Here is a 12,782-nt window from a genome sequence, read left to right on the forward strand (position 1 = left end):
TGTACTTCGATAATAAAGAGGGCTATGGGTAACCCAAGGTAATTTCTAAAGTAAGGACATGTTCGGCACAGCATTGTGTGCTGAAGGGCCTGTATTGTGCTGTAGGTTTTCTATGTTTCTAATAAAAATATTTTTTATGAAATTAAATAATACCAAAAGAGAGCAAGGAAAAATAGTGAGGAAGAGCTTATGGGTTTACTGTCCGTTCAGGAATCCGATGGCGAAGGGGAAGAAGCTGTTCCTGAAACGTTTTGAGTTCCAGCTGCAGAGACAGACAAGTTTTGAAATGTCTCTTTGCCGCTTCTCCTCGGCATTTAAGTTCTTTAAAAAGAAACCTCTCCCAGCCGGGCAAATAGCTGTAATTTATTATAGTTTTCTCTAAAAAAGACTTAGACGGGGACTGAAGTGTTCAAAGGGAACTTTCGAAAGCCTCAATTTGAGTGGGCGATGTATCTTTAAATGTTTTCCGAACTGCTTTAAAGTCCGTCTGAGGAGGCTTCTCTTACATCAGCACCAGATTAAACTCCACTTATCTCCTTAGCAGTTGGATTTCTCTCTCGCCCTTCTGGAGAGGCCGCTCTTACCGGAGACAGGCAGGGAGCGGAGATACCGCGGCCAAAAGTTTCGATCGGTTCTTCGGACATTGCTTCCTGCCTCGGTCCTTGTTTATTTTAATTCTCCTCCTCCCCGCTCCCTCTTTGCACCCCGCCCCGTAGTCGGATCCCTGCCGCAGTTTGCCGACCCCTCATCGAGATCCCGAGGGGGAGCCCCGCGCTCCCTCGCTCCATCCCGCCCCACCTCTCTCTCTCCTGTCCCGGGATGGGTGCCCGCACCGGATCGTGGCGTCGGCTGCCCCTGCTTCTGCTGGTCCTCGTCTCCGGGCAGGCGGCAAAGGAGACGAGGCAGGACAGGAGCTCGCTGCGGAGATCAGGTAGGGAAGATACCTCGAGGAACGCGGAGGGTGTGTGAAGAACGCTCCCCACCCCCCATCACGGGTTTCCGGAGAGGAGGGCGAGGGGGGAACGTAAAACATAGAACGGCCCTTCGGCCCACAATGTCTGTGCCGACCAAATTAAGACCGTAAGACTTTCAGACGTAGGCCACCCTGAATAATCAAAACCCATCAACCTCCACTTTAAATCTATCCAATGACTCGGCCGTCTGTGGCAATGGATTCCGAGAGATTCACCACCATCTGGCTAAAGGAATTCCTCCATCTCTGTTCTCAATGGGCCCCTCTGTTCTGAGGCTCAGGTGCAGGTCAATGGGACTAGGCAGAGTACCACTTTGGCATGGACTGAAGGGTCTGTTTCTGTAGAGTTCTGTGACTCTGCCCCTATTAGAAACGTGTTTACCTTGGCTAGATCTGTTTGCCTGTGTTTGGTCCATACCTCTCTAATTCATACACCTGCTCAGGTATCTTTTAAAATTGGCAATTGTAGCCACCCCTCCCCCAGCAGCTTGTTCTATGTACTGACCACGCTCTACCTAAAGACTTTGCCCCTAAGATCCCCTTTAGATCTTCCTCCCTAAACCTATATCCTCTAGCCTTGGAAGCCCCTACCCTGGGAAGAAGGTGTCTACAAGGTCTCCCCTCATCCTCCTAATCTCCAGGAAAGCAGTCATAGAACGTAGAACATGTCACAGTAGTGTACTGGTTAGCACAATGCTATTACAGGTCAGGTGTCAGAGTTCAGAGTTCAATTCCACCTTCCTCTGTAAGAAAGTTCTTTCCTGTATGCACGTAAGTCCCGAGATGTACTGGATGGTGGGTTAAATGGTCATTGTGATTTGTCCTGTAATTATGCTATGGTGAAATTGGGGGGAGGGTTGCTCTATGGTGTGGCTCGTTGGGCTGGAAAGGCTTGTTCCATGCTGTAACTCTAAATAATAAACGTAAATGTACAGCGGAGTACGGGCCCTTCGCGTAGACCCAAAAGCAGCGTAGCAGAGACAATTCAGCATGAAAAATAACTTTTAATGGCAGATCACAAGCCCCGAGGGGCAACAGAACAGGAGAGAACAGCAACTAAACACAATGGGCAACAGGGTAAACTTTGGGCCGGGAGATATTCTGGAGCAACCAGTTGAGGCCGACTAGACTGATAAGTGAACGAGGAGCGTGAATGCAAACTGGAGTTAAATAGGCTGCAGGTGCTGATTCTGGCTGAATCCTCGTGGCTGGGTGGGAACTGGGAGGTGCCTGCGTGTGCAGGCCTGACACTTCTGCCCATGATGTTGTGCTGGCCTCTTAACCTGCTCCAAGGTCAGTCTAACCCCTCCCTCCCACATGTCCGCCCCCCCATTTTTCTGGGACTGAACAGTCCTGCTCCATCCAGTCTCTCGAGCTCCACAGTGCCGGCAACACCCCCACTTTGAACTCGAGTCTTATACCCTCTGGTTTCGGACTCCCCCACCCTGGGGAAAAGGCCTTACCCATGTCCATCAGGATTTTACACTTTATTGTAATTTATTTGGATTATACAGCAGGGAACAGGCCCTTCCAGCAAGTGGGCCACACTGCCCAGCAACCCACCAGTTTAACCCCAGCTGAGTCACAGGCCAATTTCCAATAACCAGTTACCCTACGAACCAGTATTTGGACTGTGGGAGGAAACTGGAGCACCCGGAGGAAACCCACACGGATGTGGGAAGGACCGTTCAGACTCCTTACAGCAGACATTGGGACTGAACTCTGACACCCTGCGTTGTCACTACCATGGTGCCCCAGTACACCTCTATAAGGTCACCAGGTCACCCCTCAGCCCCCGACACTTTTTGCCTTATCTCCCCATTCTAGGCGACGTCCTCATGAACCTTTCCTGCACCTTCTTTAGTTTGATAACACCCTTCCTACAGTGTGGTGACCAGATCTGGGGTGACCGTGATTGTGGGTGTTGTCGGCCCAGCTCCGGTGGAGAAAGGGTCCTCGTGCCGTACACCACCCCTCTGGGCCTCGCTTCCATCTCCTTAATCTGCATCTTCTCCGATTCAGATCGGCCGAGCCCACCTCAGGACATACAGCTGGAGGCCCTGAACTGTACAGCCTTCCGAGCCCGATGGAGAGCACCGCGGAGGCATGGCAGAATCACCGCATACACGGTAATGTGGGCGGCATTTGGAATCCAGCGAGGGGATGGCAATTGGAGAACCTTGACAAGATCAGCGTCCAATGTGACCTTCCCGTCCAAAAGGAAGGGAGAAGTCTTTGTCTATTGCACTGGGTTCAGGCCATGGATGGAGAGCCGGTGGTCAGGGTCCCAGATTCCAACCGTGGATGGAGAGCCGGTGGTCAGGGTCCCAGACTCCAGCCATGGATGGAGAGCCAGTGGTCAGGGTCCCAGACTCCAGCCGTGGATGGAGAGCCAGTGGTCAGGGTCCCAGACTCCAATCATGGATGGAGAGCCGGTGGTCAGGGTCCCAGACTCCAACCATGGATGGAGAGCCGATGGTCAGGGTCCCAGACTCCAACCATGGATGGAGAGCCAGTGGTCAGGGTCCCAGACTCCAACCATGGATGGAGAGCCAGTGGTCAGGGTCCCAGACTCCAGCTGTGGATGGAGAGCCAGTGGTCAGGGTCCCAGACTCCAATCATGGATGGAGAGCCAGTGGTAAGGGTCCCAGACTCCAGCCGTGGATGGAGAGCCGGTGGTCAGGGTCCCAGACTCCAACCATGGATGGAGAGCCAATGGTCAGGGTCCCAGACTCCAGCCATGGATGGAGAGCCAGTGGTCAGGGTCCTGGTTCCTCACCATGGACTGACAGCCAATGGTCAGTGAAATAGCCGATGTCTCAAGAACTGAACTTGTCCTCACATCCTGGCTGGAGACACAAGCAGTCTTGGTCAATGCCTTTGATGGAGGGGACATTTGTTGACTGTAGACTTTGTCTGGATGAAGGGGGTGAGGATGGTGTTGGTTCCCATAAGGGAGGGAGGGGCTGGTGGTAGGAGAATGGTATCTCCTTGGTGATGACCCTCCTCTAACTTCCTGTTGGCTAGGTGCTGTACACAGAGGTGAAGAGTGACAGGGGGACCCTACCCACGAGAACACAAGATCTGGTGCTCAAGCTGAACCAGCACTCTGAGGTTAGTACTGGGTGCTGAGTGTGTCTGGTTACCCACACTCACTGGAGATGGTCTGCTGGAAACCAGACCTTGGGGTATGGGAATCGAACCGAGCTTGGGGGAAATCTGAAGCAGCAAAGAATGTGCTGGAGGAAATCAATGGGTCAAGCAGCAGCTGCGGGGAGAGATTCCTGGTGGATGAAGACCTTGCGTTAGGTCTGAGAGTGGGAAAGGGAGTTGGGCAGCTTATAGGGGAACAGGTGGAACCGGGGTCAGAAGGTGAATCAAACGCAAGGATTTAATCTTGGCGCTTTGTAAGGCATTGATCAGACCACGCTTGGAATATTGAGGGCACCTTTGGCCCCCATATCTAAGAAAATTTATGTTCCGAAAGATTGGAGAGGATCCAGAGGAGGTTCACAAGACTGATTCTGGAAATGAAAGCGCTAATGTATGAGGAGCATTTGATGGCTCTGGGCTTTTACTTACTGGAGTTTAGAAGAATGACATGGAATCTCATTGAATATTGAAAGGCCTAGACAGAATGGATGTGGAGAGGATGTTTCCTATGGGGGGGGGGGTCCAGGGCCAGAGGGCAAAGCCTCAGAATAGAGGGGCATCCACATAGAACAGAGATGAGGAGGAATTTCTTTAGCCAGACGGTGATGAATCTGGAGTTCATTGCCACAGGCAGCTGTGGAGGCCAAGTCATTGGGTATATTTAAGACAGTGGTTGCTAGGTTCCGGATCAGTCAGGGCATCAAAGGTGTTGGGGAGAAGGCAGGAGAATGGAGTTGAGACAGATAATAAATCAGCAATGTTGGAATGGCAGAGCAGACTTGATGGGCCGCCATCTGATCCTATGTCTTATGATCTTATGGTAATTTTTTCAAACTAGAGGACTAGAACTTCATATTCTGCCTGGGCAGTCTCCAAACTGAGGGAATCAACACTGATCTCTCTAACTACTGGTAACCACACCCCTTTGTCTCTATTCCACCTTTATCCTGTTCTGGCCCCTCTTGATCCCACCAGCCCCATCACTTCTCCTCCTTCCCCTCCACATCCACAACCATCTGTCCAACACCCACTCCATCCTCTCTCCGATTCCCCACCACACTTCTTTCCCTTTATTCCAGTGGTTCACTGCACTGCCCTCCCTATCAGATTCCACCTTCTTCAGCCCTTTTGCCATTTCCACCTATCAGCTCCCAACTTCTTACTTCATTCCCACTCTCCTCCCTTTCTCCTGGATCCACCTATCACCCACCAGCTCCTGCTCCATCCCTTCCACCCCCACTCTTTCATACAGGCTACCTCCCCTCTTCCATTCCAGTCCTGATGAAGGGTCTCAGCCAAAAACATCGCCTGTTTATTCCACTCCACAGATGCTGCCTGACCTGCTGAGTTTCTGTGGCATTTTGGACATATATATGGTCTATATCTGAAGGCTAAATGGAGCTGATAGTTGCATTTATTATCAAATGCTCAAGTGCACAGAGTCATACTCCATGCAGTCACAGGAAATTTGGCCCATCTGGCCCATGCTGAACTGTTACTTTGTCTAGTCCCATCGACCCACACCTGGACCGTGGCCTCCACATCCCTCCTATCCCTGTATTTACCCAAACTTCTCCACAATGAAACCCCTATTGCAGCCTCACAGACACAGAGCATCAGATTGACAGCATTCACAAGAAAAACACCAATTAAACATAAATTATTTACAACTTTTACAATTCGAACAAACCCAAGTCCATTGAAGCACAAAATGGTGATGCTGAACTCTAACGATTAGGGTTGTGCTGGTTGGTTCAGGAATCGAATGGGTGGAGAGAAGTAGCTGTTCCTGAACCTGGACCAATGGGATCCGGCTTCAGTCCCTCCTGTCCGTGGGAGCTGTGAGAAGATGGTGTGGCCGGGTGGTGGTGTGGGACTTCAGGATTCAGTCCCTCCTGTCCGTGGGAGCTGTGAGAAGATGGTGTGGCCGGGTGGTGGTGTGGGACTTCAGGATTCAGTCCCTCCTGTCCGTGGGAGCTGTGAGAAGACGGCCTGGCCGGGTGATGGTGTGGGACTTCAGGATTCAGTCCCTCCTGTCCGTGGGAGCTGTGAGAAGATGGTGTGGCCGGGTGGTGGTGTGGGACTTCAGGATTCAGTCCCTCCTGTCCGTGGGAGCTGTGAGAAGACGGCCTGGCCGGGTGATGGTGTGGGACTTCAGGATTCAGTCCCTCCTGTCCGTGGGAGCTGTGAGAAGATGCTGTGGCCGGGTGGTGGTGTGGGACTTCAGGATTCAGTCCCTCCTGTCCGTGGGAGCTGTGAGAAGATGGTGTGGCCGGTTGGTGGGGATCTTTGATGATGAATGTTGCCTTCTTGAGGCAGTGCCTCATGTAGACATGACTGACGGTGGAAGTCTGTGACCGTGCTGTATTGGGGGGAGTCCGCTGCTCTCTGCAGTTGGATCTGGAAATACAAAGAGGTTGGGAGGGGGAGGTGGAAACAAGGAGAGGTGTGTGGTCGTAAATTGTTACAGACATACTTCAGAGAGCATTCTAACTGGCTACATCTTCCTGAGGAGCCAGTGCTCGGGATTGAAATAAGCTGCAGAGAGTTTTTAACTCCATCATGGGCACTATCCTCCCCAGCATCCAGGACATCTTCAAGAAGAGATGCCCTAGAAGGCAGCATCCATCAGTAAGGATCCCCATCACCCAGGTCATACCCTCTTCTCATTGCTACCATCAGGCAGGAGATAAAGGGTCCTGAAGAACACACTCAATGATTTAGGAACAGCTTCTTCCCCTCTGACATCCAATTTCTAAATGGACACTGAACCCATGAACACAACCTCACTACTTTTTCTTTCTCTTTTAGCACTACTCTTTTAGACATTTGACAAGGTTCCACACGGTAGGCTTATTCAGAAAGTCAGAAGGCATGGGATCCAGGGAAATTTGGCCAGGTGGATTCAGAATTGGCTTGCCTGCAGAAGACAGAGGGTCGTGGTGGAGGGAGTGCATTCAGATTGGAGGGTTGTGACTAGTGGTGTCCCACAAGGATTGGTTCTGGGACCTCTACTTTTTGTGATTTTTATTAATGACCTGCATGTAGGGTGGGTTGGCAAGTTTTCAGACAACACAAAGGTTGGTGGTGTTGTGGATAATGTAGAGGATTGTCGAAGATTGCAGAGAGATATTAATAGGTTGCAGAAGTGGGTTGAGAAGTGGCAGATGGAGTTCAACTTGGAGAAGTGTGAAGTGGTACACTTTGGAAGGACAAACTCCAGGGCAGAGTACAAAGTAAATGGCAGGATACTTGGTAGTGTGGAGGAGCAGAGGGATCTGGGGGTACATGTCCACAGATCCCTGAAAGTTGCTTCACAGGTAGATAGGGTAGTTAAGAAAGCTTATGGGGTGTTAACTTTCATAATTCGAGGGATAGAGTTTAAGAGTCGCGAGGTAATGATGCAGCTCTATAAAACTCTGGTTAGGCTACACTTGGAGCACTGTGTCCAGTTCTGGTCGCCTCACTATAGGAAGGATGTGGAAGCATTGAAAAGGGTACAAAGGAGATTTACCAGGATGCTGCCTGTTTTAGAGAGTATGGATTATGATCAGAGATTAAGGGACTTAGGGCTTTACTCTTTGGAGAGAAGGAGGATGAGAGGAGATATGATAGTGGTGTACAAGATATTAAGAGGAATAGATAGAGTGGACAGCTAGCACCTCTTCCCCAGGGCACCACTGCTCAGTACAAGAGGACATGGCTTTAAGGTAAGGAGTGGGAAGTTCAAGGGGGATATTAGAGGAAGGTTTTTTACTCAGAGAGTGGTTGGTGCGTGGAATGCACTGCCTGAGTCAGTGGTGGAGGCAGATACGCTAGTGAAATTTAAGAGACTACTAGACAGGTATATGGAGGAATTTAAGGTGGGGGTTATTTGGGAGACAGGGTTTGAGGGTCGGCACAACATTGTTGGCCGAAGGGCCCGTACTGTGCTGTATTATTCTATGTTCTATGTATCCTAATTTATTTAGTTTAATTAAAAATTGTAATATATGTATTTATTGATTTTTTTTATCATGCATTACAATGTACTGCTACTGCAAAACAACAAATTTGGTGACATATGTTAGCAATCTGTTTCTGATTCTGATAGGCCATGATGGTCTGACCTCTCACTCATTTTGAAGATGATTTTGTCCTCGGCAGGGAGTCTGAACGTTACTGTAATTTATATTCCTCTCTTGCAGGATCAGATAAAAAATCCACAGAACTATGTAAGTACTTTTGGGACTCCAGGTCCCTGCTTGATCCCTCTCCGTCAAATTAGTCATTGACAGTTCATCTGGTCTTGGACTAATTTCAATGTTATTGTCACCTGACTGTACATACAGACAATCAGACGAAACGACGTTCCTCTGGACCACGGTGCACCCACACAATATATATTACACAACACATAAAACAAAATACCAGCACAAATAAGTTAGTAAAATATAATTTGAAATGTACGTGAAGTGTGCAGCACAGCTAATCAGTAGCCAGTAAACAACTCACTGTCCCAGTGACGAGATCTCAGTGGTGGCATGGTATTCATCAGTCTCACAGCCTGAGGGAAGAAGCTGTCACCCAGTCTGGCAGTCCTAGTCCTGATGCTCCTGAACCTCCTTCCTGACGGTCATGGGTCAAAGAGATCGTGGGCTACGTTCCCTCTAATTTACTTTACAGCTGTGCGGACCAGCCATTGCTCTGAGTAGGAAACTTTTACACAGCCTAAAAACTGCACAGCACTTTGTATTAACATGGTGTGAAAGAAAATCCCTGCTGCACGGCAACTGAAGTTCTGTGCGCGGGAGCATTTCTGTTACTGCGCAGCTGTACACATGCTCAGCTTTGAGGAAACTGTGGATGGGCGGCAGAGGTCCTCAACAGTGCTCCTGGAAAATGTCACAAATGGGGGGAGGGTGACCTTGGTGCTTCTCTTTGCAGTATTTATTCATCTGTAGGGTTTTGCAAATTCAAATGCCCATCTGCCTTCTGGCAGCAGCCTCCCCTTCCAGAAGCCCAGACACATCCGAGTCCCTGGTTGCCAGGAATTAACTCCAGTGTCTGGCTGTTCCCCAGCATCAGCCCTGAGAATGTAGGCTTCAAGCAAAACGCTAGGCCTCCTTGTTTTAACTTTGGGCTTACTCACTCAGTTCTCGGCCCACTTTCAGCTGACTGAGAGTCCCTGAAACTCCTGTGGCTCCTCAGAGAACTCCGACGGAGAGCTGGCACACAAAAATCTCAACCACCCCCTCACGGCTTCCATCCGCTCACAGGCCGACACCATCTCTACTTCTCAGCTTCACACAGCCTGTCCTTGGTAACCAGCGTGTTCTGAAAGTCAGTCTTGTTGGTGAGTCAGAAAATACACCAAAAAAATGCAGTAACCTCACCTCTTTAATGTTGTAATGAACAGCATCAAAGGTACAGAAAACTAATCCGAAAGAACAATTATGAAAATATAGAGCAGTACACTGCAGGCCCTTTGGCCTACAATGTTGTATCAATATTTTAACCTCCTTCAAGAGCAATTTAACACTTCCCTCCTGAATAACCCTCCATATTTATTTCATCCATGGTCTATCTAAGGTTTTCTTAACTGCCCCTAATATATCTGTCTCTACAATCAATCCTGGCAGATTGTTCCACACACCCACCACTGCCTGTGTAAAAACAACCTACCTCTGATATCTGCCTTGTACTTTACTCCAATCACCTTATAGTTATGCCCCGTCCTGTCAGCATTTCCACCCTGGGAAAAAGTCTCTGGCTATTCAATCGATCTGTGCCTCCTATCATCCTGTACTCCTCCATCAAGTCACCTCACATCCCCCGAGCTCACTCAACCAATGTTCCCTCTAATTTGGAATGACCAGTGTGCACAAAGACCTTGCCCAGTGACAACAACACATGCGCACCGAATGTTTAAGTGGAAGTAAACCTGAAGCTAAGGATAATAAACTACCAAATCCAGTTCGTGGTTCATTGTGTAAAAGAAATTAAATAATACACATTAATGGGTCTTATTTCCCATATACTGCATGACAGCATGTAATAATATCAACCTTTTCACTTTGGAATTCAACATAGCGAATCAATAATTTCCTCAATAAAAACAGTATAAATAAGCCCGTTCTAAAATCTGCAGACATATCATCGCAAACTCCATATTGTCAACACCATTCACATTGGAAACTATTTGTGAAATATTCTTAACATGCCAACGAGGTAGAGGGTGCTCTTTGTGAGCAATTTGAATTCCTTTGTGTGCTAGTAGCTAAAGATGTGTGCATGCGCTCACCCTAGAGGGAACATTGTGCTCAACCCATCCGCATAAGACAAACAGTCTAATCCAGGCAACATCTCTGCACCCTCTCTACAGCTTCTACATCCTTCCTAAAACAAGACAACTGCAACTGAACCCAATAATCCAACTGTGGTCTAACCAGAGGTTTACAGAGCTCTTGAACTCAATCCCCCGATTAACAAAGGTCAACCACACCATATGCTTTCTTAACAACCCTTTCAACGTGAGGCTTCCATTTGCTCTGCTGTGTTGGGTGACACTGGGTCTGCTCTGAATCTGCTGTCCCTCTTTGTGCAGGATCTGGTGGTGCGGAGCCTTCTTCCCGGGACCAGGTACCAGGTGTCGGTACGAGCTCGCAGCCCGGCAGGCAAGGGGAAGCCCAGCCCACTGAAGGATGTGACCACCATGTCTCAAGGTAGGAACCTCCATTAGGAGCCCTGCATGGACTGAGGCCACTCGGCCCAACCCTTTCTGCCTGTATAATCATAAGAGATTCTGCAGTTGCTGGAAATCCAGAGTAACACACACAAAATGTTGGAGGAACTCAGCACATCAGGCGATGACTTAATGGTTGTTGTTTTGGGCTGAGACCCTTCATCTGGACTGGAAAGGAAGAGGGAAGGAGGACATGTTGGTTCATCCGTCATGCAACGATGAGAACCCATCTTGTCATCCAGAGTTTGTAGGGGCTGGGCTGGCTTGTTGGTTCGCAAATGTCTGGAGAGGCCAATCCATGCTCAGAAAGTCCTTTGGCAGTGTGGACAAAAGATGGCAGCCACATTGGTTTGTCTTTCCTGGCCAGCCTATGTCTCTCAGCTGTCTCGTTATGGAGGGAGCAGTGTCACCCAACACACAGCAGAGCAAACAGAAGCCTCACGTTGAAAGGGTTGTTAAGAAAGCATATGGTGTGGTTGACCTTTGTTAGTTGGGGGATTGAGTTCAAGAGCTGTGAGGTAGTGTTACAGCTCTGTAAACCCCTGGTTAGACCACAGTTGGATTATTGCATTCTGGGTTGATGCCAAAGGCTTTTTGTGAAGTTATCAGGGTGTCTTTATAGTGTTCCCTTTGCCCTCCTTCACTCTCCATGGGAACACTTTCCTTTCTGTAGTCCACTGTAAAGCAGCCAATGGTCTGGCCTACGAGCTACGTGGACTGCCCAGCGTAAATGGACTGCGTCAGGATTATGTAGATACTGGGCAGAGTCAGTGATTCTGTCTTGCCACTTAATATTGAGGAGCTTTCTCTGGCAGACTGTGTGGAAGTGGCTCCGTTTCCTGGCATGCTGTTGGTACACTGTCCATCTTTCTCAGGCATAAAGCAGAGTGGCCAGGACTCTGGCCCTACACACCTCCAGTTCTGCCTGCAGACTTACGCCACTTCTAATCCAGAGGTTGGTACAATGTCTGTCGAAGGCTACCCTTGGTTTTGGCGATCCTGGCACTTACTTCACCATCAATGACAATGTTCTGGGATAGCGTGCTGCCAAGGTATGTGAACCTGTTCACTGCCTTGTGTCCTTGACCGTTCATTGTGATGTTTGGCCCAACATATGATTTCCCTGGAACTGGCTGATGCTCTACTTCAGTCTGGTGGGCTGGAAATTGGTCCACGCAGCAGAAAACTTGTCAACACAGTGTTACATATCGCCTTTTGAACCACCATTGAGGGTACAGTCATCAGCAAAGAGGAAGTCTCTAGTGATGTCTGTCATAACCTTAGCTTTTGGAGCCTCCTGAGGTTGAACAGTTTCTCATCAGTGCAGAATCTGACGTTGATACCGAACCCGCACCGCTCTCTGGTGCGGAGTTCCCGGACAAGGTATGATGTGAGACAGTTGAGGAGAAGCCTGGCGAAGATTTTGCCTGCGATAGACAGCAAGGATATTCCGGATATTTGCTGCAGAATGTCAGAATCCCTTTCACTTACATGGTGGATGGTGGATACATCTTTAAACTCCTGTGGAATTGTCTCTTGCTGCCACATAAACTGGGAGAGCTGACAGAGCTTATCTGTTAGCACTGCACCACCTTCTCCATAGGCCTCAGCTGGTATTGCACTAGAGAGCTGATGTGTCACTTTCTGGGCCGCGGTTCAGGTCGGTGAAGTGTCCAATGCTGCTTTGACAGGTCTGTTACTCTGTGTTACTCAGGACTGTCGAAGGGTCTCGGCCCGAAACGTCGACAGTGCTTCTCCCTATAGATGCTGCCTGGCCTGCTGCGTTCCACCTGCATTCTGTGCGTGTGTCGTTACTGCTTTTTGTTGCTGCTTTCCAGCTTGGGGACAATCAGCCATCTTGGGGCTTTCTTTTGCTGTGGGAGTATCTGGCTGGCCATGAGGTCCTTAGTGTCTCATCACACTTGACACTGC

At 49.2% G+C, this 12,782-nt stretch overlaps 1 protein-coding gene across 1 annotated transcript in view; it reads left to right on the plus strand.

Annotated features, from left to right (window-relative positions):
* Positions 1-470: 470 nt before the first annotated feature.
* Positions 471-12,782, plus strand: part of LOC132396567 (pikachurin) — a 122,603-nt gene continuing 110,291 nt past the window's right edge. Inside the window, 5 exon segments of the mRNA XM_059974224.1 lie at positions 471-931; positions 2,996-3,102; positions 4,001-4,087; positions 8,314-8,340; positions 10,713-10,830. Coding sequence (XP_059830207.1) covers positions 820-931; positions 2,996-3,102; positions 4,001-4,087; positions 8,314-8,340; positions 10,713-10,830 — 451 coding nt within the window. The 5' untranslated portion in view covers positions 471-819.

The sequence above is a fragment of the Hypanus sabinus genome, chromosome 7, assembly GCF_030144855.1.
Source record: "Hypanus sabinus isolate sHypSab1 chromosome 7, sHypSab1.hap1, whole genome shotgun sequence".
In the NCBI taxonomy this organism is placed as follows: domain Eukaryota; kingdom Metazoa; phylum Chordata; class Chondrichthyes; order Myliobatiformes; family Dasyatidae; genus Hypanus; species Hypanus sabinus.